General features: G+C 45.4%; 1 protein-coding gene across 1 annotated transcript; it reads right to left on the bottom strand.

The window, feature by feature from the left end:
• Positions 1 to 675: 675 nt before the first annotated feature.
• Positions 676 to 25,362, bottom strand: ptch2 (patched 2). Its single transcript, XM_058068403.1, has 23 exons — positions 24,792 to 25,362; positions 23,854 to 24,046; positions 15,309 to 15,498; positions 15,148 to 15,217; positions 14,967 to 15,058; positions 12,877 to 12,985; positions 12,714 to 12,800; positions 12,516 to 12,637; positions 11,631 to 11,778; positions 10,638 to 10,769; positions 10,386 to 10,541; positions 10,209 to 10,301; positions 10,009 to 10,134; positions 8,894 to 9,272; positions 8,291 to 8,812; positions 7,644 to 7,786; positions 7,379 to 7,559; positions 7,013 to 7,293; positions 5,767 to 5,904; positions 5,191 to 5,333; positions 2,717 to 3,113; positions 2,133 to 2,637; positions 676 to 2,042 (listed from the first exon to the last, which is right to left on the bottom strand). The coding sequence occupies exons 1-23, from the start codon at positions 24,939 to 24,941 to the stop codon at positions 2,008 to 2,010; spliced, it is 4,392 nt and encodes a 1,463-aa protein (XP_057924386.1). The 5' UTR covers positions 24,942 to 25,362; the 3' UTR covers positions 676 to 2,007.
• Between the last annotated feature and the right edge of the window lie 664 nt (positions 25,363 to 26,026).

The following is a 26,026-nucleotide window of genomic DNA, read 5'->3' as shown; positions in this document are numbered from 1 at the left end:
GGATCCACATAGGCGTGGACATTTGTTGTTTACGTGGAGTTTGCACATATTCTAGAATGAATTATCACTTTGTGTATTTAGTATGGGAGGTATTGGTTTGTTGGAGCACTGTATGTGCCATGACAGCAACTTCAAAAGATGAAGGTATCAGATGCAGACAAATGCGTCGCTGTTGTGTGTGAGAAGGAATTTACAGGCTCTACCTTTCATCTACACAGGTGGGCCTTCTCTATGTGTGTGTGTGTGTGTGTGTGCATGTCTCAACTGCTTTTATAGTGCATAAACACATTGCCTTTATTTGTATGCATGTGCGTATGTTGACGTATGTGTAAGGGAAAGGATGGAATATCTGTACATAAACACATGGTATGTCTGTGTGTGATTTTGTTTTTCAAGGCTTAGGGAAGAGCTTGAAATGTTTAAAATCCAATTTGAGTGATAAAGTGCATTTTTTTAACCGACCAAGCTGGTCCAAAAGTTTCATAAAAGGCCATGTTATGGAATGTATGCACAGGTGATGCCATGCAAAGTTAGTGTTTTTATATAGAACCACATTATTGTTGCTGTAATGTATGAATATATTTATGCTCACATACTTTATGAAGGCAAAACACACACACACACACACACAGTAAAGAATTGGCTGGCTTCAGACTTAAGGAATGTTTTTTCTCATTCAATTTATTTTGTTAGTTAATTTTCTATAGCAGGTGAGAGAACATAGCGGTCACACAAAGTGAGGGAGGGGGGTTCTTGAGCATAGTTTTCAGAAGTCACAGTGTTTTAGACATGGACATTAAAAAAGAAATGACAAGATGGGCGAAGAAGGTAAAAGTGACACAATCCTACACACCTTCATGCTCCTCCAACTAAACTAAAAAAAACAAACAAAAACAACATAATGACTTCCCCTCCCTCCTAAATGCAAACACAAATCAAACTCAGCAACAAATAGATATTTATTTATATATAATATATATTTACTCTTTAAAAATAGAACTTCAGTCTAAATACTAACATCTGTACAAACTACAAAAATAAAATTTTAATATAAATAATTTATATGGCATGACATTAACATTTTTAAATCTTAAAACAAACTACAAACAATGCATAAGCTTCCCCTCAACCTCCTCCTGGCTGGAGTAAACTGCCAAGGGTGGTTATTTGTGATGAATTTGTTCAATTTTTCAAGTTACTACTCAATTTTACACCAAAAACCAAAGCTGCCACTTAAAAAATATAATAAAATAGAAAAAAAACCCAAACAACGGAAAACATATTCCCTGGATATTAAACTGGCAGTGATGAGACCACTTCTGGAGAAGAACGTATCGAAAATGAAGTGAAAAAAGAGCAAATAATAGCTTATCGTTAATTCCATAAAAATACAAACAAAAGACTCCCTTATAATTCCTCATGCGAACAAAAAAAATGACACCTTCAAGTAAATTCAACTGCAAAGAACACTGGATGATACTGACATTGATGACGGAAATTCACCAAAAGTGAGGAAGATAGAACTTCTACTGCTGAAGGCACATTGATAAGAATCTGCTAGATCTCACAGTACATTATTGTGCAGGCAAAATGTGTGTATGTAGCTTTAAGGGGGAGGAAGAGGGGCTACTGCATTTTTTTTTAAGGCAAATCACATAAAATGACTTTGTGTAGCAGCAAAAAAACAAAATTGTAGTACAAATAGAAATACAACACTGACCATGTATGTTCAATAGCCAAATATCTTAATAGGATCTCACTTTGTGTGGACACTTTTTACATATAACACTTTCTATACACTATAGAGGGGCAAACTAAAGTCAACCACCCCCCCCACACAAAATAATTTTACACGAGTATACCCAAAGTTACACAGTACTCTTTTAAATAGCTTCCCTCTTGTTTTTAGTATTAAAATATATACTCATAGATTTACATAATATTCTCCTTCAAATAAATCCTATGTGGCGTCTTATGTACAGTTTCCAGAACAGTGAAGGAGAGCGACTAGGACTGTTTGGCCGTCTGGATCCTCAACACGCCTGTGGCAGAGAAAAGAAGGAAGTATTAGGTTCGGTTCTGGAGGCATAACCTGTGGGCATTGCGGGTAGAACCCAAACAGACCATCTCACCTTGTTTGTGCTGGTGTGTCGTATGATCCTGCGGCGATTCCATGTCCTGGAGCTCTAAAGAGTCTCTCTTGGATGAGGAAAAGTTCCTTTTGTCCCCACAAGTCCTCTTAGTGGCCTCATAGCAGTCTGACTCCGTGTCTGTGTCAAAACCTTCATGCATGTAGCCTTGGTACGCCGCTCCGGGCAAGGTCGGATGCACGGCGACAGTTACGGAGGCTGTGGCCGTCACCATGGTAACGGGTCCCCCAGAGGAGTTGCTAAAGCCAGCGGGCCCTTTAGTCCTGTTTGGCTGAGGCCCCCTGCTCCCACTCTGCAACCTGGGGCCGCTTTGAGAAGTCCGCCCAGGTACGTGAGCTCTGTCGCCGGGTAAGTGTTGTCCCGGCTGCTTGGGTCCATCCCAGCATGTCACCTGCTGCGAGCTCAAAGGTGATGGAGCATTGTGCAAGGATTCAGGTGATGGTTCTATCCTGGCTCCTGTTGTGTTGTCCCTCAGTGGCCTCACCACCTGGCACAAAAATTAAAAAAAATACTTTCAGCTCAGTAAAATAACAAAATACGCAAAATCAGTGTTTTGTCATGCTCACCGTGAGTTTAGGGAAGCTGGGGTTCTTGCTGGCTTCCAGAAGAATGTGAGAGGTGACAGGTGGCGGCACGGTGTACGAGCTGCGATCGCAGTACTTGTAATCCTCCTCGCCGATCCCAGACGTGCTGGTCATCTCCGAGTAATATTCCGAATCCGACATCTCAGTGGAGAAGGCCTGTTGGCGAGCAGAACGGGGGTTGTGGTGGTCTGCGAAGTAACCGTGGTGAGCCATCGGTGGAGGGAGCGGCGGCTCGGGAGAGGGCGTGGGAAGGCGGTTGCCATTGTCGACCGGGCTGACTTCAGCTGGGGGGCCCAGCATGGAGAGGAGCACCGGGAGCAGAACCAGGCCATTGAGCATTCCCAGAAGTGTGAGGATAGCCAGTACGGCAAAGAAATACCTGAGGATAGAAGAGATGAGGAACGTTCAGGAGCTATCTATGCTTGTCCTCAATTGGGCGAGAGGCAGGTACGCCCTGGACTGGTCACCAATCAATCAAAGGGCACATATCGACAAATATTCACACCCATCAACAATTTGAGTCTCCAAATAGCCTAACATTCAGGTTTTTGGGGATATGGGAGGAACATCTAAACTCCACACACAATGTTCCAACAGAGAACTAAAGCCAGACCTCCAGACTTTTTCCAAAATGTCTCCACTCATGCTCCGTCATGTAAAAAGCTTAGCAGCCTGAGAAGAGGAAGTCGAGTCAAACGTGGTGTTTGTGTATCAAAAGACAGAAGAAGTGGGGGCAAATCTGATTCTTGCTTGCCCCAACCAAAACATACTTTGATGCTTCCGTCCTCGCTCTTGTTTTCTACTCGCTGCGTTGCGTGCGTCTCAGCAAAGCTAGCCGTGGAGGCACGCCACAAGAAAGCGCTGCCGAGAAAATTAGAGAGGACTCCACTTAAACACTAACAGAAAGCAGAGCGAGAGAGACAGTGAGATGCTAAAAAGAGGTAAAAAAAAAAAAAGAAGAAAGGGGCGAATATAAATAATGAAAGAGGGTTGGAATGAAGACAACAAGGACAGGGATATTAGCTCCGGAAACAAACATTATTACGACTTAACTCGGAAAGAGTTCATGGACTTATATGACACTTTTCCTCATCCTTTCCCTCAGATTCCAAGCAGCACTTTAAGCTGAACTTCTTTCGCTTGCTTTGAAGCTACGCACATATTCAAACTGAAGCTGACATGCAGGCGCTGAAATCACAATTGGGCATTGTGCCATTTTGCTCGCTCGGGCCCCAAAACTACACCCACAGTCTTCAGAACACAAGGGCAGAGTGAGACCTCCAACGGCGTCTCGCTCTTCGGAATTCTGTTGTTTATATAAACTTTAATCTTTTCCATTCGCTGTTGGGGTCTGGGGAGTTGTATGTGAGAACGAGGGCAGCGTTATTTACACATGTGCACATTTGTGAATTTCCCCTTGTGTGTGTATACACGCTGAATTGCGCTGAATTAGGCGTGCTGTTTATTCAGTGCATTACAAGGCTAGGAGATGTTTACTGCAGCGTATTTATGCTACTCCGCAGCTAGCCAGCCTCGGCCTGCTCCAATCGCAGGACCTCCAACAGAGATACCGAGACCCCTCGGCGTGTCCCTTTCTCACCTCCATTCTTCTCACTAAACGGAAAAGCAAACAATGCTACAAATGCACACCTATTACCCTCCACATGGGTGCACGAAAGCCACCCTCCTCTTCTACTGTCTTCATTTCTGCAGACAAACTGTGCTTTTTATGTCACGGAGGCCTGCTGCAGTCTGTGAGCTCAAGGCTGTGGTTTCGGGTTCTGGGCCCGAGACCGCATTCAGCTGAAAAACATTGAGCTATTTGCCTTTTTTTTTCCACTCTGACCATGAAACAGTGGTAAAAAGCGAGCGCACGCACAATCCAGGCACACAAACACAGGACATCCATGTCTGCTGGTGGCCCACCCACCATCAAACTGCCTGACCAGTTTCAAATTTAGCCTAATTTTTTTTTTTTTTACAATGGCACCCAATACAGGGGCCAAACAGATGATAGGAATTTTAACAGATTCCCGTGTGTGTCAGAGAGAGAGAGCGAGAGAGACACCACCCAGTGGGTAGGAGAACACTTCCATGTTTACGAGCAGCTGCTACACACCCTTGATGTTTTCCCCATTTGTTGTGTGTTCTGAGGTTGGAGAGACGGATGCGTGTGTGTGTGTGTGTGTGTCCGGAGTGACAGAACCAGGTGCATGTTTGTTGCTGTGTGTGTGTGTATAAATAGGGATATAACATTTCCACCTGTATGCAACTCTGACCTCCCACAAGGCTCCATCAACCATCCTGCAGTGAAGCTAGACAACTGGCCTCACACACACACACACACACACACACACACTAATGGTGCTAAACCAAAACACAGCATCCACAGGAGGTGGCATATGGACGGCGTCAAACGCACATACAGAGAAGTAGATACACACACTGTGTCTCACCTCATGATGAAGTCAAACTCAGACCCCGCCAGCATGAGAACGCCCAACAGCGTGGAAATGGCGCCGTCAACCACCGGGGCAAACATGTGCTCCAGAGCCACGGCCGAGCGCGTGTTTCTGCTGCCAATGGCTGTCAGGAAGCCCTGCCGCAAAAGGAGGGGGTGGTGGGGGGAAAGGTGGAGAAGAGAAATGAGTTGGAAATCTTGCCGATCGCACAAAACTTGCGCTTGTGGTGGCGAGGCTTGGCACTCTGTAGAATTCCTGGATTTGTTTTAGTTGGGGGTGGCCGTGTCTAATGCTACAAGATGGTACAGGTTTGAGGTAGGAATGCCTTTCTTGATACATCAATTGAATTTAATGGAATAAAAATATTCTGTTGCATTAAGGAGAATAATACTACCCATAACGGATGTACAGTACTTGAGACTGAATGAACAGCGCCTCTGTTGGTTACAGCCAAGTTGTGCACTCAATTTTGCCCCCATGACTTAATAAACCACATCAAAGAATGGATTAATATGCCCCTCCCTGAAGGCGCTTAATTTCCGTCTTTCCCTCCTTCTTGTGCCAACTCACCAGTGCAATGTGAACAGTGAACTCCACTCCAATTCCCACCGAGGCGATGAGGATGACAACGGGGATGGCGCTGAGCTTGATGCCGATCAAACCCATGATGCCGAACAGCTCCACTGTCATCATAGCCAGGATAAACACCTAAACACACAAAAAATGGTGGTTGCTGAGAATGAATATAAAAGAATGGAAGTAAAGACCACGTGAAGATTAAAAGTGAGCTGAGCTCTTTTGCCTTTTCACCCCACACAATCTTTGACCTCGGGTTCTCAGCCGTGTGGCATCAAATTACTCAGCCTTGGGCTAGCACTTCTCCATCCCACCATGCATTTCTCCTCCTCCTCAGAGGTGCTTGTATTGATTGACACCGAATGACACAATAGCGGCGTTCATGTTTATCTGTCTGCTAGTGACACATAGCCCAGCTTGGCATTTATGTTACTACAAATTAAGTCATGCTAGTGCAAAGTTACTTGATGAGAGGCTAGCTCCAGAGAGCTTTTCATTCCAGTAAATTGCAAAATGATAAAAGTCGTTTTATAGCTCGACCACATACAGGCTGGCTGAAAGCTGCCACAGGCGGGCGGATGCACGGAAACTACACATGCATATGTGTGTGTGTGTCTGACTATAGTCAATTTAATCACTGCTGCTGGGGAGCGGTACTTCCAATTAAACACATTCCAGCTGAAGCTGCAACTGTTGTTGTGCTTCACTTCAGCCCACCCCCAGAAGGCTGTGGACATGCATTTGGGGTGTGTGTGTGTGTGTGTGGGCACCAGCTTGTGTGTGAAACGTTTTCTAACGACTCCACACTCAGACCGTCTCTTTTTCTGGCTCACACATCGCTCTGATGGATGGGTCGAGCAGGCCAAGGTCACGACTGGGCAGATCCGTCCTGTCCCCAAGCCTCTCACTCTCCCTCTGACAAAAGCAGTGATGGAGTTGGAGGTAGAGGCTTTGGGAGGGCAAAGTCTTTCTTGCTTCTTTGCATTCCTTTTTCTAAGGCCAGCCCTGCCTACATTAGAATGACAAAGGTTCCCGTATGTGTGTGCGCACCGGCCCTCCACAGAGAAAAAGGGGCCCCCCGTTGGACTACGTTATTGAGCTGTGATGAGCGGTTGAGAAGAAAGTGAGAGGAAGACAAGAGGAGGAAAGGGGCTAATGATGTTGTTGAGGTAGGATGAGGTGGAAAATATTGCATAACTCTGCAAAGATGGAAAATGACGATAACGAAGAGTTGACTCACAATTATGCCAGCAGTCCACGGGTTGAGCAGGAGGAGGGCACAGACCAGGAAGGTGCATGCCAACACCACGCTGATTGACAGCAGGAACCAGTGTCTGAGGCCTATGTACTGCTCCCAGAATAAGAAGGGGTATCCATTGGGGTAGTTTAGCACGCCCTTGCGGCTGAACTCATCACAAATGGCCCGCACACTCTCGATGGCTTCCACAAAGTCACTGGCTTGCCTGAGACCATTAAGGTAGAAGGGAAACTGAGCAAACTCCAGGGGTTCTGCGGCTGGAACTGCCAAAGATAAAGAAAAAAGTGGCATTTTTTTTAAATGAAGAATTAAACTTTGAGAGATTAGAGTAGAGTTGTTGAGACTTACTGCGCAGATTTTCTCCCGTGGTGTCGTATTTGTCGTGAATCCACTCTCGGGGATGGGGGTAGAAGTTGGCCTGCGAGGCAGCGTAGCCCAGAGGATCATTACTGACCCAAACCGTTAGGTAAATGTAGAACACCTCAGGGGGGATGAGACCCTCTGCATCCACCAGCCGACGAGAAGTCAGCTACAACGCATCATTGAGGCGATGTTAGAACAGACGGCAAAGAGACACGTTGACATGGTAACGCAGGTGGACATCTTCTCTTACCTGGCTGTAGTTGAAGGGTTCTTTCTTGGAGCCGGTTTGGATGAGGAGCTTGTATGCCAGAGCGCCGTCCTCTGTGCCATTTCGATAGCTATCTGATGTAATCTTCCCCGTCAGCCAGTCTGAATCAAAAGCGGCCTGAAGACCTGCAAAAGAGACAAGAAAAGATTACTGTGCTTGTCATTTATCGTTTAATTTCTGCTTAAGTGAAACTATAAGAGCAGCCTTCGTGTGTGTGTGTGTGAGTGAAAAATGTGAAATATCAAGTTTCCTTTTCTGTCTCGTTTTGTGCAGCTGGCTTTGATTGACTTGTTAGCTATTACTTCCTCCTGACTGGGCCTCTGACATGTCCTAGCCTGAGGACACACACACGCACATGCATAGACACACATGCAAAAGATAACCTTTGACCCCAGCCCAATCTGTCTGCTGCTCCACCCCTGAACCCAGGTGGATGGGCGTAAACAGCACGACTGAACTTTCACTCACCCTTCGCACATTAAACCAACCCCCCACACACTGCAACAGTCATTCATTCACTCGCGGGCCTTACTAAGGCACACCTGAAAAAACTCCAACCCCCCCTCTTCTACTGACATCACTATCACTCTATTCCCTGACTCACTTGACAAAAATAACATTACACGTACCTCGAAGCCAGTCCTGGAAGTAGTGCAGCCACATGCGGGGTAATCTGTTGTCACTGTCTCTGACCACGTATCTAACAGAGTTGAAGGTGTTGTGTAGCTGGATCAGAAGACGCTGTGAGCGAGCGTAATCAAATCCGTCCATAGTCACCAGGTACATGTTGTAGAAGGAGAAATATTTGAATTGGGCATCGATGAAGTCGTACTCCTTGGTGTCACGTGGCACAATGTCAGTCAAATAGAGTCCATCGTGCACCATGGTGGTCCCGTACAGGCTGAGTCCCAGGAGGCCCAGGAAGAGAATGACCACAATGGCTTTACTCTTGGGCTTGAGCAGCAGTGGAGCGTATTTCTCCCTGGCAAAGTGGGACAAGTTCCAGTGGAGGAATGGCAGTGGAACACACTTCTTTCCCAATTTGGAGTCCTCCACCTGGGCTAGAAGGTCCCGTGTGGAGCTGGAGGTAGGTGTGAAGAGCTGGGAGCCGTAGGGATCCTGAACAGGGGTGTTGGGTGTGGGTGTGATCGCTACAGGGGCAACATAAAATAAGAGTGTTACAACTCGATAAAAAGTCATATTGGTCTACACTGCTGTTTAGAATCCTTTACCTTGTGATTGGGAGGTAGGGCACACAATGATGGAAGTAGGGCTAGTGGAGATCTGAGAGGTTGGCGGCAGGATGGTGACGATGTGCTGCCCGGCTGCATCGCACTGAGTGAATGCCTGCACTGTGGTGGTGATTTGCGTACTGGTGGTGATGGTAGAACCTGTCGTGTACTGATGGGTGTGCGTGGGTGTTGCATGGGGCTGCTCGGCGGTGTCCGACAACTCGTGGGGAGAGAGGTGGATTACGCGGTCGGCGCAAGGGCTGTACAGGCAGCACAGAACATCCAAACGCTTGTCCTCACGCCGGTGGAGGTCCAAACTGAGGATGGCGGGGAAGATGAGCAGCACCATGGCAAAGTTAAACACCACCACAATGGCTGCCTGCAGGGAGAATTAACCACAGAAAGGAAGGAGATAAACAAAATGAGATTGGGAATTTGTGAAATTATAGACACCCTGGAGCTGGAGGGAGTAAGGTTGTTTTTTTTTTCCAGCATCTCCGACCACAGTCCTGAGAGGAAAGTAATACTTTACTCTAAATAATAGTCCGGGAACACTAAGCAGTCCAGGCAGGGAGAGACATAACAATGCCAGAAATATTAGAAAGAGAGACAGAAAGAAGCTGGGGGGAGGGGGGGGGGTAACATATACAGCACATATAGGTTGCAAGTCATCAGCCTTCAGCAGGCCTCGCTGTAGCCCCTGGAGCTGACGTTCTGACTGGCTGCGGTTTGCACTGTGTGTATTACCATGAGTGTGTATTTGTGTGTTGCAGACCACCCAGAGTTCGTCACAGATCAGAGCAAACCGCCTTGACGGCCGAGTGATATACGGATCCAAGTTCTCTCTCTGTCTCCTCATTGCTTTGCTCAGATTCCTCCACATTGCACGCACATACAGACATGCACACATTTTTGAAAAAAGAAAAAAAGATTGGCTCTGTTGTTGGTGCACCAGCCATAAAGACTCGGGGAACAAAGGACTTTTCCTGCTCTGAATAAATGTCACTTCTATTAAGTTACCCCTTCCATTTTCAAAGGAGCCGCAGGGCGTCTCAACTGTGTTTACATGTGTGTGTGTGTGAGTGCACAGTGGTGTGTGTTAAAAAACTAAATACCTGCAAGGAGAAAGCTCGTAGGGCTGGGATGGGCACGAGTGCAGCCATGAAAAAGGCAATCATGTTGTTGATGGAAGTCAGAGCCACGCTGGTGCCCGTGCGACGCAAACAGTCTCCAGTTCGCTCCTGGAAGAGACAAGCACAACTTAGAGGAAAGGACAGAGGAGGAAAAAAGAGATGGGATGAGGAAAGGAAGGTACCTTAAAGGGAATGTTACTCCCAGCCTCTGTGAAGGAGTGAGCCAAAAGAAACATGTCATCCACACCAATTCCAAGTGCCAGGAAGGGAAGCACCTGGGTTGAGAAGCACAAAGGGTCAGAGAAAGTCCTCAACATTAAAATGCAGCCTTTAAAATTTGCTGTAAAATAGAATGATACCTGAGTGGTTGCAGCATTGAAGGAGAGTCCCAGTAAGGAACACAGACCCAGTCCTGCAGCTACCGACAAGGCTACCAGCAGCACGCCGGCCAGCCCCACGGCCCCTTGGGACTTGGCGCAATCCCACCTCAGCATGGTTACACAGGCGTAGGCCAGCTGGAGAGAGAACACGTGTGTCAAATCTTCAGTAATCCAAGCAATGGAAAAGTCTTACTAGTCATAATTGATGAACAAATCAAATGCTACGCTCACCATAAGCAGGTACCCTCCAGCTACCCGTAGGACACTGACATCGGAGAAGGACTTCATTATGTCGTTGAGGGTGGTGGTGGAGAAGGCGTGAATTGACTGGCTGGAGTTTGACGGAATACTCTGGTGGACCACCTGAGGGATAAACACCGATAAATCACCACAAGCCCTGCAAAGTACTTCCAAATCTCATGTTCAGCATGCTGTTAGCCACATAAGACTGGGACGGATTCTGTACACTGTCAAAACTCTTTATGTTGCAGACAGAGACAAACAATCCCATGTTTATTTAACATGAAAGAGTCCAGTATCACCAGTGCTTGCATGTCCCTTTCAACGCCACCGTATTTAAACGGAAAAAAAATCTCTGAGAGAACATGATAGTGTGCGTGTGTGTTTTCACATGTGCTAGTGTGCGTATGTATGACAACCGAGGAGTAATGAGCACAGATGCCAGAGGTTGTAGTGTCAAAGGTGAAAGGAATGGGATCACATGACTGTGGAGGCGGCCATGAACGCACCACGCAGCTTTATGTGCTTCCTTTGCAACATCTCTACCCCATTTATTGTTTATGTTTTATTCTGGTTTGGAAGTGTTTGGATGTTGTCCACATCGTCACTGTGCTTTTTCCCCAAACGTCATAGACCCCGCCTCCTTCCCAGTGACCCTCTCTGCTTTGCCCCACAGTGGTGGGTGTCAGCTATCACAGCAACAGCTTGTTCCCATAACGAGGGCTCTGACAGAGGGAGACGATTGGCCTGCGCGCCACACACACACACACACACACACACACACACACACACAATAGTGCGCGATTTGCTTACAAAAAGCTGATGGAATTCCAACACAAGCGAGTGTGTGCAGTAATAATAATAGCATGAAAGTATGTCTTTATTGTGTGAATTGTGATTGCTATGATATGCTTTGATGGGTTCACCAGTGCTATAATGAAGCAATTTCCTTCTCATGCAATGAGTAGTAGCACATCTCCATACCTCCACAAACTTCCTTTGCCATGACTCCAGGATGGCTGTAGCCTTTTCTTCATTCCAGTTGATGTCGTGGATCTCATAGTCATCTTTAAAGTGCTCATACAGCTGCTTAGGGCTCATCAACAGGAACATGGTTTGGAGAGCCTCAGCGCTGCAGAAGAAAAAAAACACCCACACAAATACTTAACATTAAATTTAGCGCACATCTGAGACAGTGCAGCTTTTCCAGTGTGTGTGTGTGTGTGTGTGTGTGTAGACTTGAGCTCATCTGTCAGTATTGTCCCCAAAGCTTACAAGAGCTTCTAAAAAAGCAGGTGTTACTGTTATCTAGTCCGTCTGGTTTTCTGGGATGTGATCCCAGATGCCCAAAAAGGGTTTCTCGGCAGAAGTGCGTTGCTCGAAATTATCGTAAATCACATCTGAGTGTTAAGTGTGACTCTTACACATGGGACTGGGAATCCTCTTTCATTCTAAGCTGTGTTAGGGCCCGTGTGGGTCGCAATCTGGGCTCTGACCCAATGCGGTCACTGCAATTGTAGTTTCATGGCTTTTTAAATGCAGTTCAAGCCAGTAGGGGTAGAGGGAAAAAGAGGGAGAGCGTCTTATTGACAGAGTTGGCTGCTGAAAAATGTGAATTCTTCTTTAGTCGCTTATACTACAAATGCCTGGCAGGAGACTTTTCAGTGGCTGTAAGTCATCTTTAATTGGTCTATGCTGCAGCAGGGTCATGCAGGAAACCGATCCCTATGAGTATGGGGCATTCCGAGCATGTGTCTTCTGGGTTATTAGGGGTTACACAGATTCCACAGCTCACAGACTGATGGACAGCTGCTCGCCCTTACACCTGCACTCCACCGTGATAAAATAAGACCGCTAACAGGAGCTTACCTCATCAGAGCATCCTGGGTATTCTTCACACGTCCTCCCAGGATCAGCTCCTCCTGCCAGTGCATGAACTTCCGGCTAAAACCGTGACAACCGCCTTGGAGATGCCCGGCAATGTCAGGAGTCTAAAAGCAGAGATGAAATATTTTAACCACCTTCCTCTCAGCTTCCAAGTGGAAAACACACCACATGGACGTGTACCTCTCCTTGTTCTTTGTTGGGTGCACTAAGAGGGCAGTCGCTATCTGATGGGTCCAAACAAGGCCTGTTCATGTAAGCGTGGCCCACCTACAGAAGAACATGTTAGTAAATGCATGCAAACACGATGGAAATACAGTACAGGCCAACAATAAGTTAACCCCACCTGTGCTTTATCCAACATCTCCTTAAATCCTTCCAGGGAAGTGAACTGACTCAGTTCCTCCATGAGCTTGACTGGATCCAGATTCATCCACTGGATGTCCGGCATACCCCTGCAGAGCAACCAGTTGATGAACATGCTTTGTGCACTCTGTTTAAAGAAATCCATGAGTCTTTCAGTGCGGCAGATACAGTATAAAATGGCCTTTATTATCCTATTTCACACTGCCACAATGCTCAAGGGGGAAGGCACGGTGGCTTCCATTCCTCAGTGCCATACACAGAGTCATAACAATTACCTCTGCCTGCCAAACATCTTGATAAGGGGCCAGCTTTTTGAAAGGGTAGCAGGTAAGAGGTAAAGTGTGAATTCAGGAGCATATAAAGGAAGAATCCACATGTATTTTTTTGCTTGGCTGAACCAGGTTTGGACCATTTTGTTCTTTCATAGGTTATTTTTCTTTTTTTTTTTTGCCTTTCTCACCCTCCTTTTTTGGTGCATTATAAAACCAGCCCTGAAGTGAAGCAGATGCGAGGACAAGGACAACAGGGGCTGCTACTTAAAAACAAAAACTCATGATAAATAAATAAGGAAGACACAGTGGGAAGGCTCTCTTTCACACAAGCCAAGTAGGAAATGGGGGGGTGTCCTGCAACGTAACAATGTTCCTGATGACAACATAAACACATTTGCCAAGAAAGCTTGGGTCCCGAGTACTTTTAAATTGAAATATCACTTCTGGCAGTCTTATTCACAGACTCAATTTCTCAGTGTCAAAAAGAGGAGAAGCGGGTAAAAAAAAAAAAAAAAAAAGTCCAAATACGCCCAGACTCCACTGTTAACCGTCTTGTTGCCTCTCTGTGTCTTTCTCCGGGGACTTGAGGTTTGAATGCTGCCCATTTTATTTGTTGGACAACTTGGGAGCTGGGAGCCCAGGGGCATTACCATGAGAATGGCGAGTGTTAGCCGTGAGCTGACAAAGCCGGGCACCCCCCACCCTCCCTCCGTCCCTCCACCAGGGCCCCTACACTGATGGACACTCACTCGTAAACTGAAAGAATGCTTACCATTGTCTGACCCAAAGGGCTGCCCTGCCACCACCACCACCGCCGCCACCTCCCCACCCTCCTCTGCTCTACCAACCCAACCACCCAGTGCAGCCATCTCCCTCTTTCTACTTTCTCTTTTTGAATTTCCCTGTCAGACCCCCCCCCCCCCCCTGCTCAGTCCCTCCCGGAGACCTAAAAGAACTCTATTACCGACCGCTGCTGTCACTCACTGAAACCACTGACGGACCACTGAAAGCTTGACTGTATCTTTCCACCGAGCAAGTGTTAAAAGTTACCCATACAGCACAAAATAATCTCCTCCTATGGTGTCTCCAGAGGGGTGTAACATGGCAGCAAGTCATCAAGAACAGCTGGAAAACGATCTAACTACCATTTCCTGTCAAACTGGATGCTGTCCCACTGCATTCATTAAACATAGTTTGTTTCTTTGTTTACTTGACAGATAAATAAACCCTTTACAATGATGTGACAAAAAAAGATTTTGCTGGTTAACGTCACCTGGTTATGCCGCCTGTAAAGCTATCCGAGAAGTAAAGCGTTACAAAGAAATGCACATTTAACTTCTAACGAAAATGTGTTGATATGGTAGCTTTAAGCTATGAGTTAACATGGTAGTTAAAGTCCCATCACTAGGTTATGTCATGTATTTAAATTTAAAAAAAGAGTCAAATGAGGACTACTATAACAAAAACAGGAAATGAGGACCAATGAGGTAAAAAAGTAATACACATTTAACAACTAGATATAATGAAAAAGATGTATGTATGTTAGCTTTCAGGCTACAAGCTAACTTTGGCACATGCTTTTGTCGCATTAAACATTTATGTTTAAATGAAAAAAAAAGAGGCTACAAGCTAACTTTGGAAGGCTAGCAGGTGTTTACACGGTTATGTGGCTCATTACTGTAAACATGGAAATAAAGAAAGATGCTTTCCCGTAATTGAAGGAAGTAGCCGTCGATTACAAACAGACCCCATAAAACAGTATTATAAATGTTATGGGTGTGAGTATTCCAAGACTTACGGTAAATAGGCGGAGCCTCCCTGCAGTTTAGCCCCTTCCCAAAAACAGTCCAATGGAGTGATTATCATACAAGGGAACAGCTTGTCAATCATCTGGTTGCAGGAAAGAGAAAATGTCATGTAAGATCAAGAGGAAATGTTCAACTAGTTAAAAAAATACAATAATAATGCACTTCACTTACCCTTTCAATCATGACATTTTCTATTATAGGAACTCCAGATTTATAGCATATTTTGTTGAGATCCCACGACCTACAAGAGCAAAAAATTAAATCAAATCAGCTATTTTTATCAAACAAAACACAAGAAATGTATTCTTAGCATGTCAAAGCTCTGAACTTACTTTCCAAACAGTGAAACCTGGACCTTGCTGGCAGACAGGGCGGCTTCCATGTGAACCAACAAAGCTTCCTGGGTGAGAATATTGGTGCCCTCTTCTTTGGGGGTCTGGATGAGCATCTGTGAGGTAAATATGGACTCCTCCCCTTGCTTCTCCCTGGTGTAGTGAAGCTCCTGGCTCACTCGGCTACCAGCTTTAAAAAAAAAAAAAAGAAAAAGAATGACTGAGCTGGATGGTTTAAATAAATATTTGTCTGTCAGTGCAGGCATCCATCAATGCTACACATTTAACAACGTGCGTTCATATAGTTGCACACGCACGGGCACATACACACGTATGTATCGACCAACGCCCTTGGCCCTCACCAGTGTTGGTTTTGAAGGCACTTCACACAAGCAAGCGTCTGGCCAAAAGAAATGACTAATACAGCTTCTCATTGGCTCCTTCTGTCAAACAGATGTGCCCTGTTAGTTTGAAGGGGGAAAAAAAAAGTACAAGTCCCCTGATGCCCCCGCATCCATCCCTTCATCGACCCACTACGGATGACAGAGACGCCAATCTGCACGGGAGCTTAGATGCCAAGACACACATAGAAGAATACAGTGGCAGTTACCAGGTGCGCTTTTCATTTGCGACCATATTTGCTAAGTCAGCGCGTGTTCAAATTGAACCATGAGGCTGCAATGCACAGAAGCTTGAGAAAGTGTGAATGAAGGTAAAGTCCAAATGAAAAGTCAAATAAATACATTAAGGTGCAAATCGGAGACAGACAGCAATGAAGAGCGGGATGAAAAGAGGTCTTGAGGAATGTTGCGCTGTGTGCTATACGCTCCAGCCTCCTAATTACAGGAGGTTGCCCTGAAAAGAGTTTGCCAGCCGGGGGGATCTGTGCCTGTGCCAAGTGGACATGAAACATGCCGCGCTGGATCACAAGAGGGCCCGTCTGCCCCCTCTCTCGCTGTCCCGCTACATGACAATACCGATGAGGGGAGGGGGAACTTTGGAAAAGTAGCTCCTCCTTAATTCCAACTCTTGTCACTCTTTGAGTCACTTTCACAACTCTGCACTCAATCCTGACTTTACCTCATCTCTCTCTTAACGCCTTGCAATAGTCTACTATACTACTCTGTAGCTGTGCCACCACACCCCCCCTCGTCCCCGAAAACCAAAAGCGACCTATAATTGATGGGGAGAAAAGAAAAAACAAACATGGAGGCCAATGAAAGTGTGAGATCAGGCTGGAGCTCGGGTGGCCCCCTCGGAGACGCCGTCCAATAGTTCCCCGCCGCACTTTCAAGGCTTTAATTACCTTCAGCACACCGAGGCCTCCGAGGATATCACATCACCTCGTTTATTTGCAGTCGCTGGTGTCATCCCTAAAATGGACATTCCTCGGAATGTTGACATAGACGTTAGACGGCAAAAGGTCATTTCCTCTTGGCTCGATTTGGCTCTAGTGGTTTTCACTGGAAATCATCTGCTGGGTGATGTATGTTTCAATGGCTTAAATGGGGATGGATGAGCTTTCTGAATGTTCTGAACTCCTTTTTTAAATGCCTAAGTGTAAATGGCATTTGTGGAAGGCCTTGTGGACATGTTTTGCTTGGTGGCGGACATGTTTTTCAACCAATCTTGCTCTAATTGTACAGATGTGTTGGTCAGTCTCCTATAGGTGTGTTACCACATGTGATGACTTGACCAAACACCCTAAAGCAGTGGTCTCAAACACGCGGCCCGCGGGCCAAATGAGGCCCCCGTCTTGATATGAAAGTTTAATGTTAGTGCGGCCGACGCAAGTTTGATATGGATGCTGTATGGTATCATGTACCCAGAAAAAATTATTACGTTTGATTAATGTTCATGTTAAAGGTTAAATAACTGTTAATAGTTATCCTCCCTATACGTGTGGAAGTGGTAAGTTTTTGGCTATTTAAGTTTAAAGGAAATAACTTGAAGGCTACCGTTTAGGTCGCTAACTCTCTAGTTTGCGAGTTAGCATGTGTCTCAAGACCCTGCAGTTGCGCAATATGTTGTAAATAAAAAGAGTATAAATGTGACTATAGTCGTGTTTTGTCATGTCTACAGGGCTCTAATAATGCTTTGTTCATTTTAATCTGAAAAAAATAATTTGTCTACCCACCAACTATATGTGGTTTCTTAATTTTTTATTATTTGCTGTTTTATTATTATTATATTTATTTATTACTGATTGATTGATTTTCTTTATTCTTGATCTTATTTTGTGTAGAAAAATAAAAAGTAAAATATTTGAGAACAGTGGAATGTTTTATCAGAGCTTTTCTTGTAGAAAATCGGAACCAAAGCAAAGTTTATTCATTTTTCTGTTTTTAATAAATGCGTTTTTTTGTTATTTCGGAAAACCTGATGCAGCCCAGCCTCGCCCAGACCCTAGCTTCAGTGGCCCCCAGGTAAATTGAGTTTGAGACGCCTGCCCTAAAGTTACAGTGGGTGTTTTTGTAGAGCACAAATTCTTATTTACAAATGCAGCCTCTTGATAGCGTTAATACACATAAATGTCCATAGAAATGATTGTAATGATAATAATGGTTCCATGAATAAAGTAGAGGCGTGTGTGTTTGTCAGAAAAATAATAGCATAGACAAACACAGCAGGGGTGCATGTTTTGACAAATTGTCATCCAGAGGTTCAGGAGGAGACGAGTTAGCTTAAACTCACAAATACATTGAGCTGACAGCCTGTTTTTGGCGTCGTGAAAAGTAAACAATTTCACACAAAATCCTGTTTGATGGATTATTATGTCCAAGAGCACCAAAAGACAAAAGTGCAACCTCTTTCGTCCCTGCGCCTCGTTGACATCTGTTAAACCTTTTTTGACATTTCATATGCTAACCTCTACAGCGTTTGGGGTTTTGATCCTAACAGGAACTGGGTGGCTCGAAGAGAGAGACTCAGGCTCTGTAATTACAGGCCTCCTGAAGTAAATTATAGCTATTTGTGTCTGTTCCTCCCATCTGGACCACCCAGGCTGCCGGTCCGCTCTCTCTCCCTCTCTCTCCCTACTTCTCGCCTCTTCTCTGTCCCTCCTACCCCTGGTCCGGCCTCAAACACCTCAACTGAGCTTCACAAACCACCCGGCTCTGCCCCCAGAAGGACGACTTGTCTTTTTCTTTTCTCTCTTTTTCCTCTCGTCTTTCTTCACCATCGTGCCCCCAGCCTCTCATTGCGCTCAGCCTGTGGACCGCAACCTTAAAGAGACAGTTCCTGGAAAAAAAAAGTTCTTCTTTGAGGGTATAAAAAAATACCTTTGAGGGAGGGGGCTGGGGTTTTAACACCCAAGTGGATGGTTATTTTACTACTGGCTGGGGCAATTTGAGGACTAAAGCTGTTAGTCCATGGTTGTAAATGTGATTAAAGATTGCCTTAAAATAACAACTATAATACTTTCACTGGCTTTAAAGATCTTAGTTTCTCCACGTTTAAGGAGTGAAGGTGAAGAGCCAGCAAAAATATAACAAGCCCTGACATGGTTCCATGACTTGAGGTCGTGCAGACATATTGTTTGTATCAACGTCTGTGTGCTTATATACTGTATACGTATGTGTGTGTGTGTGTGGTCTGGTATAAACGCTGGACTCCAACCAGTCATTTCCTCTCCTCCTGACCCTTCCTTTTGGAGAAAAACACTCACTCACATTTCCCTGTAGCTGAGAAAACTATGCAGTATATGAGGCAAACTATTGTATAGTATTGTGGTGGTAGTGGTGTACAGGACTAGTCCCAGTTCCAGGCCGTGCTAGGTCAGGCCAGGCCACCTTCAAAGTTCAGTGTGGTAGATTAGCTGGATTAGGGGGGGCCTCTGAAAGACCCCACGCTGTTCTGGAGGAAGACCGAAGAAGAGGAGGGCTGAAAGTGACGTGGGCTTTTTTTTTTTTTTTTTTTTACCTGCTACTTAAGCGCCATGCTTCCGAGTAGGGATGGGCAATGTGGACCAAATGTGGCTCCAAATAAAAACAAAAAATAGGATAAGAAAAATGAAATCAATCAAATTGCATAATCTGCTAACTTGGCTGTTGTCCTGCAAACTGGAGTCTTGTGTTATGATAATCTATACATTGAATGATGGATAACATGAGTAGCTAAACTATGCCAAATTGCTATCATTAGCTTATAATAAACATAACACATAACTGTATTACATTATCTGACGTACTCAAAACAGGAAGAGCAACGAGAAAGAATAATTTCTCTTGGAAAGTTCTGAACTCCTGTTTCAATGACCCACCAGAGGCGGGACCGGCCCAGTCTGCCCGACAGCAGATGGGCCGCCGCATGTCTACAGCACCACCCTGTTGTCAATCAAGCCTTCCATTTCTTTCAGATGTTTCCCAACAAACAGCAGAATAAAATAAAGCGCAACATTTTTCCTCTCTTTTTCTCACAACAAAAAGCAAATGGACCAAAACGTTCCCAGCCTGTAAAACAATGCCAGACTCCACTGTGGGAGTGGGAATGGGAGGTTGGATAAGGGGTGTGTTGGGGAGGGGTGCAAAAAAGACAAGCTGGCACTTAGCTATCTTACCTATAGAGACACAGTGTGGGCTTTTTCATCTTCTTCTGTGTTATGTTCATCTATTAGTAAGGATTATAATAGCGGGAGAGAATCAAATCAATATGCGGATGTGAGAAAGAAACAGTATAGAAACAGTAGAAAGTAACATAAAAAAATCTGTTTCACTTACATTCTATTCAGATGTGCCAGCGGTGTTAGCCACCACACATAAATTTCCGCCAGAGCTGGCATTTAGGCACTTTCTATTTCCATATGTATAGGCTTGCCTCTGCTAATTATGCTAATCGTGGGCAGCGTTGGCCACTGTGAAAAATAGTCACATTAGACACTCCACTGACCGCTAATACTGCTTAATGTGTGGTTGAAACATACATTCATCCCGGCCTGAAAGGTAAAATTTTTCCACATTGCTGGTCTCATTCAAAGCAGAAATGAATTTATTGAGCCCGGGAATCATTTCTTTTTTTTTTTTTTTTTACCCCCTCCTTCCAAGTAGCAAGAAAACATCCAGTCTCCCTCCACATCGCTCTTCAACGTTTTATACGACAGCGGTGTACGCGGTGCAAAGGTGACTGGTGTCGCTTTATGTTGTGCACGGCAAAGACAAAGGTGGCTCTTGAGGGATGGAGAGAAAGGGTGCCACCCTATATTGATAGAATTTTCATTATGCCGCTTTTTTGTGTTGCTTTGTAGCTTTTTTCCCAACAGCACCATTTAAGTTTGACAGGCTCATACACCTAGAGATAAAGAAGCAGAAGAAAACATGCTTTACACCGCGTACGTGGCTTGGCGCCAACCTAATAATACCTAATAACGTAATAATTAATGAATTGATTGTTAAGAATATTGTCTGAAGGAGTTGATTAATTGCGTTTTAAGGCTCTACTTTGCTGCAACCAGCTGAGGTGCTTTTGATTCAGTGTCAACAACACTGTGACGACATTGAGCTATGGCGTAATAAACACTCATATGGAAGTAGGCGTTCAGAACATCCCTTGATAATAGCAATGAATTGCTAATCAATCAAAAGATATGACCAATCAATAGTACATATACTATAATACAATATAATGTACAATGATGAATTTCTCCTTCTAGTGTTGGATGAACTTGTGTCTAGAGTTGTGCGTTGTATGTTTATTTGAGGGGTGGTCCTGGTCAGAGTGTGCGTGTTTTAGGGGGTGGGGGTGGTGGGGGTGCTGAGAAAGGCAAGGCATGACTTGGACTGAAGGATGGAGTGTAAAAGGGGGGTGAAATAAACATTTGGAGGTGACCCAGGTTGACTCTGCTCTTGTTTGTTCTCTCTACCAGTGAGGTCCTGGGCCCTGAGCACTGGGAGTTTATTTATCTAGCTGGGGCACCAGCGCGCACTATTCACCTCCAATAATGCCTCATAGAGCTCCCTTTCTCTGTCTGAACTGGGCCACTGTGTGCGCTCTGATGAATTATAGCATTTACCTGCTGTGGTTTGTTTAGAGAAAAGCCCTCCAAACACTGAAAAACTTGCGTATTTGGTGATTTTGTGCAAAGTTCTCCAATATTTCTCTCATCAAGTCCACAAAAGACCTCATTTGGATGCGAGGTGGCTATGCTAGTTTACTGTATGCACATTGCTGCGGTCTTTACCTCTCCCCCTTTCCTCTCTGATTCCTCTTTACGGGACATGTGGTGCGCCTGGTAGGCCTTCTCTCTCTGCACTCATGTTTGGACAGTTGGAATCACTAAACGTGTCTGTCACGGCTCACCTCAACTCCTCTAGGAAACATTTGTTTACAGAAACACGGAGGCCATTTCTCTTTTTTTCCCCTCCACAGATGTTTTTTTTTTAATATATATATATATTTTACAAAAGCAACACCTCACCACACTGATAAAACGAGACAGCAAAGCAAAAAGTGTCAGTGAGCCATAAGCTTCCAGTCTTCCTGTCCCATACCCCCCCCCCCTCCATGGTGTCTACTCCCATCACTCTCTTCTTCCTGCATCTCCTTTTACGACCCCCTCCTTCTCAAGGACAATACTGGCCCGGGTGACACGTTGCCAAGCTCAACTTTCACACTTGAAAGCAGGAGGGAATAATGATTGTTTACAGTATGCAAACGTTGTATTTTCTAACAAATGGACAAAAGCCCTCGTCAGACTCAACACCTTTATTCTACTCTAAAAACTGCTCAGCCTTGATTCCTATAAAGGAGGGGGGGGGGGCTTGGTGGTTCAACAGGTAGATACGTAAAACACAGGCGCTCACAAAGCAGACAAACAAACAAGCTGTGTACGCAATAAGGTGACAAAGATGACACTTGCCAATCAGTGATGTGAGGACAGCTCTTGTAATTTAAACATTTAAACGTCATCTCACAAACATTTAACAGGATATTGCACAAAATGTCAGCAATTTGACATGTTTAAAGGGCACTTTGAGCATCACGTCATGCTATAAAAGCCATGCAGTGACAAAAAATGAAAAATCAAGAAGAATTTCTACCGATTATAGTCTGTGACTTGTCATAGAAAATAAAAAATCGGGGCAAATGACACCAAACTATGTTGAAACCCTCACTATGATATCGTCCGTCTTATTAGCGGCTCTTTGTCTTGTGCTTTCTGTGCACTGGTGCGAGTGTTTTCCTGAATTTGTGTGCGAGAGAGAAAAGCGAGAACTAACCTCTCCTTGTTCCACAAGCACTTTACTCTCCATTGAGGCCCTAGCAGCTTTGTCAATGGGCTATTGGTGGAAACAAGGCAGGCAGAAACTTTAGAAACATGGCCACGGCCTCTTAAAGGCACAGCCTTCCCTTTTTAAACAGCCCCCTACCCCACCACCTCCCCTCTTTTCCTTCCTTGAGTCCCGCAGCAAAACAACTGGCACACAAACGCCTAAACATCTCTATTAAAAAGATGGCCCGGCCAATTAGCTCAAGAGGTAATCCTGAATCTTTACACTGTCGAGAACTGAAAGAAAAGAGAAACAGCAGATGCTCTTGTTGCATGTTATTGCAGGCGTTACCTGTTTGTTTTTATTCATATACGACCCTGATTTAACAATAATAATTCCTGCAAACAAACAATTGCTACAACGTCTCTGGAGCCGTCTGGCCCCGTCCTCCAGTGACATGGTGGGCCAAAAAAACCCTATAGGGTCTGTTTACCTTCACCAACTGCTGCGGCGCTTTTAGAGCATGCAAAACAGGTGGGTAAACTTCAGCTGCATTCACTTATATTTTTTCTACTTGTGAGCAGGAGGTAGGCAGCCAGGAGGAGGTGGTTTAGGGGGGTGGTGCCTGCCTGCCTGCCTGCCTTGCCTCTTGTTGAATGGAATCCAAGAATAGTTAGGGACCACACAGGGAGCCCGGGAGGAGGAGGGAGAGGGGAGTGGGGAGGGGGGTCCGAGCCCACCCATCCACCCCCCTTGCGCCCCCTCCCTTCCCCTCTCAAAGATGGCTAACCATTCACACAGTCCATCTGCTGCAGGGATCAGCCCCGGCACTGAAAGCCTGGGGGTTTAAAAGGAATTTGGCCAGTGTGAAAAACCAAATAAAGCTGCTTCTGCCCCTGAAAACGTGCAGATAACTTTGACCCAAAACACGCACAGAGGACTGTCCAAACACGGCATACATAAAAGACACATCATATCATAACTGGGTATCATAATTGATCTTGAGAAATCCATAGTTGATTCCATGAAGCAGTTGAGGAACGAGTATACACAACCTCCTAAACTTGGGTGCTGTCTAAAGAAGACAAGCTGATCTACTACTACTATGACCAAGCACAGTTCCACTATCCTGCAATGGCATGGAAACAGGAGTTCAGAACATTCACAGAGCTTCTCTCGCCCCTTTACAAATATCTGTGCCTAAAAATTATCGAGAAAAACTGCAGTACATTGACATGTACATCTGCATCATCAGCTACTATTCAAGCACAGCGGCTATTCCACAACGCAACTCCCGTCACAAATTACAGCATCAGGAACCACAGCGGCGTCTGACTCACCTTCTACCCATAGCTGCTCGATGTCCGTCTCGATGGCGGCCACTCGGAGTCCCACTGAAAGCGCCCCGAACACTAAGAGTCCGATAAAGAGCACCTTCCCGCAGTGCCTCTGGATATGGCATCCCAGAGAGAACAGGAGGGCCTGGAATCTCGCCCGGATCCACAGAGGAGCTTTCTGACCTACTGCTTTCCCCTAGGAGTACAAGATATTAGGAATATATGTCATTGTGGTGTTCTTATTTGCTATCATAAGCAAAAGGAGCTGTCTTTAGGACCAGACTCTATCACCTGAATCCGGTCCAAAGCTGAGGCAGGATCTCCCATGACGCAACACAATTAGGAAGATTTGGAATGCACAGTTGAAGCAACATCAAACCTCCGAATGGATTCAATTTACAGCCACAAGTGTTTCATATTAATAAACACACACAAGAAGCCGTGTACTTTTGGACATGTCCATGCAATAAAGCCGACATCCATGGTGTGCATATTGTGTTTTAAATGGTTACAAACTGTCACCGCTTGAGTTTGTCTTCCCGTCTCAGCGGTGCTGAAACACATCCAAGCATCCGGGCGGTCCAAAGATGCTTTGTCAGATCAAACTCAATGAGTGAATTCCTTTACAAGACCCACCGCATTTCCAAACAAGAGCTCAGCTGAAGCAGGGAAACATGCAGTGTGACATTATGAAATCAACTACATGGGAATCTAAATAAATGTGCTTTAAAGAAGGCCTTAACCACTGTTGTGTTGGTTCAAACTAACACTCATACAATGTGTTTATTCACGTGGAATTGGAACACTTTCTGAAAGTATTCCGGTTATGGGACCCCCAGTATCAGAGCCACAACTCCGGGTCGCTAAAGACACATAAAGACCCTTCTTAAATGTACAAAAATGCAGCTTTTGTGAGAAAAAAAATCCACATTCGTGATCACCTTTGAGATGTGTTTAAGTGCGAACGCAGCGTGGCAGTAGCTGGGTCTCCGCGGGACGTCAGGATTGGTGGCCGGCTGGGAGCGCGTGTAACTCGGGGGTAAATCTCCAAAGACGCCGGCGGCCCCTGGGACCCCGCGATCCGACGCCATGGTCCGAAGAGGCTGGGAAACGAAGCGACACAAAGTGGGTGCGATTTCAGAGAGGCCGACGACAATAATCCAACATGGGAGAGGAGCGCATCCGGCGCGGACAAGTTGGAAGAAAGTGTTCTAGTCGTCCTTGGAGCCAAACGAGTCTCGAAACTCCATCCCAACATTATGCGCCCAAATCCGTATCGATCCTTCAGTCGTCATTCGTTCACAGAGTTTGTCAAACAGCGTCTCGGATAGTAGTAGTTGTTGTACAAGTACAAGTCGTAGTAGTAGTAGGAGTAGTAGTAGTAGTCCGCGCGTCACGTCTACCTCCGATCTCGTAGCGGCAACATTTGGATGAGATCGCCTCTCTGCGAACGCTGAAAAGGGAGGTTTGATGGAAAAGTGCTGCGGCTCCCATTGGCCGAGGAAGAGGCAAATTACTTTGCAAACATCGCCTATTATTAGCTGCTAAGCAACAGCTCACCAAAGTGCAGAGAGAGAGACAGAGAGAAAGAGAGGAGGGGGGAGACCACCCAGGCTGCATGGGGAGGGGAGGGAAGGGGAAAAGGAGGAGGAGGAGGGAGGAAGGGAAGAGGGGGGGTGAGCGAAAGAGAGAGAGGCACTCTTTCAATAAAGCGTGCACACGCACACATGCACGCCTGCTGACTGCATTAGCCCTCCTGTTTGTTACACATACTCATATAGCAACATACACACTGGTGGGGGGGCTGTTTGGTGATTTGGGGGGGGGGGGGGGCTCAAACCTAGTCACTGGGGTCCTCCAAAGCCTTCTTTTTCATTTGAATTTTTACTCAATGTGAGGATGTAATTTAGGCCTCTTTTTCCTTGCTTTTGAAGTCTGGTAAAGTTGTGAGTTACAGCGGTGTGAAAAAAATTATTAAATAAATATAAATAAATATTAAAATATTAGTCAATAAAAACACGACTAAACACACAAAATCCTATATGCCCCTGTGTGGGGAAAAAAGCAATTGCTACCCCACGGTTAACTGAGATTAATTGAGATCTACCAGTCTGGAAAAGGTTCTAAAGCAGGGGTCTCAAACTCAATTTACTTGGGGGCCACTGGAGCTCAGGTC

Source organism: Doryrhamphus excisus, chromosome 3, assembly GCF_030265055.1.
Source record: "Doryrhamphus excisus isolate RoL2022-K1 chromosome 3, RoL_Dexc_1.0, whole genome shotgun sequence".
NCBI lineage: Eukaryota > Metazoa > Chordata > Actinopteri > Syngnathiformes > Syngnathidae > Doryrhamphus > Doryrhamphus excisus.
This window is presented reverse-complemented; position numbering and strand designations above follow the sequence as displayed.